Source organism: Laccaria bicolor, genomic scaffold (assembly GCF_000143565.1).
Source record: "Laccaria bicolor S238N-H82 LACBIscaffold_103 genomic scaffold, whole genome shotgun sequence".
In the NCBI taxonomy this organism is placed as follows: Eukaryota; Fungi; Basidiomycota; class Agaricomycetes; order Agaricales; family Hydnangiaceae; genus Laccaria; species Laccaria bicolor.
This window is the reverse complement of record NW_001889974.1, coordinates 53096-54282: the sequence shown is the minus strand read 5'-3', so window position 1 is coordinate 54282 and position 1187 is coordinate 53096. Positions and strand designations below refer to the sequence as shown.

The 1187-nt window shown below is 49.6% G+C and overlaps 1 protein-coding gene across 1 annotated transcript; it reads left to right on the top strand.

Annotated features, from left to right (window-relative positions):
- Positions 1–342: 342 nt before the first annotated feature.
- LACBIDRAFT_296130 (uncharacterized protein) lies at positions 343–738 on the top strand. The gene is made up of 2 exons (XM_001890497.1): positions 343–392; positions 444–738. The coding sequence occupies exons 1-2, from the start codon at positions 367–369 to the stop codon at positions 622–624; spliced, it is 207 nt and encodes a 68-aa protein (XP_001890532.1). The 5' UTR covers positions 343–366; the 3' UTR covers positions 625–738.
- The last annotated feature ends 449 nt before the right edge of the window (positions 739–1187 follow it).

Sequence of the window (1187 nt, the reverse complement as noted above, 5' to 3'; positions counted from 1 at the left end):
GTTTTCAGGCGCGTCCATTCCGCATAACCGGTCGCGCAAATTCGAAAGGGTGGGCTTAATGGACCATGTCTTCGGGGAATATGGTGAGGCAATGGCTGTTGAAATTTTGCAAAAATTTTGACGCGCTTCTGTAGGGTGACGGTCACAGTTCTCACGTGACACTGCATGATCGTCCACATGACTCATGAGCAGACTCAGCAGAGTCAAGTACTATTGTGACTTTGATTCGATGCTAGAATGAAACGTGTATATATGCTGCTAGCTACTCAAAGTAGGGAGGTCATTTGGTTGGGGGCTCTGACAGGCATGACCTGCTGGTGGAAAATGAATTGGCACGGAACGCAGGGCATCGGCCGCTCGTGAACGATGACTCGGCTAGCCACTCCTTCAAGGTTTGTTGCCTGCGGTGAATAGACTAAAACCGCTTCCAGCGAATTGCACAGAGGACCACGGCCACCCTCCAAGCTGAGCACATCCATCAAACAAAGAATGGTTTCTTTTCCAGGGCCCTCCATTCTGAGCAAGTTGAGAGCTGGTACGGTTTCCAGTACCTCCAACCAAGAGGGTTCCTCGATAACAACGGGGAAGTGGAGGGTTAGCATAACCACGTTGAGGAACAAGTGAAGGAGATCAGAGAATGGAAATAAACCATCTTCAGCGTCGGAAACCAGGAGACAAACCGTGTCTTCGCATACCATGAGCGCTTCCATCTCTCCATGCATAATCTCCATAGATTGAGCATGTGAAAGGAAGGGAGGAAGAAGAGGAGGTGTAAACATTGACTTGAAAAGTGGAGTGGTGAAGGGCTCTTCGGGCTGAAGTATAACCAAAGTGGAGCTGGGATATTTGAGGTGGAATAGCAAATCTCCTGGATTGTCTGCACAGGTAATCTCTCTGAAATTGATCTGGCTCAGGTGGTTCAACAAAACTCCCTGGGAGCGGGTGCCGGCTTTATCAGTTGACGACAACGGTCCCGCCATCAAGAGATGGAGCTCAACGAGGCCCGGACAACCGTTTAGGGCTTCGATAAATTCACCCATTGTCCACCGCAGTTCCATATATCGCTGATCAGCCAACGATAGATGTGTGAGTTGAGTAAAGCAAGCAAGAGGCCAGGCATGAACTCCAGAGAAGGAGAGCCTCTTCAATTCAGGCAGGCAGCGGCCTTGAAATGTGGAATCAGGAAT

Bases quoted from the DNA above. Each gene is read 5' to 3' on its own strand.
- LACBIDRAFT_296130 (XM_001890497.1), top strand. From the start codon at position 367: ATGACTCGGCTAGCCACTCCTTCAAG. The intron at 393-443 runs GTTTGTTGCCTG...CGAATTGCACAG, and splicing joins CGGCTAGCCACTCCTTCAAG to AGGACCACGGCCACCCTCCA.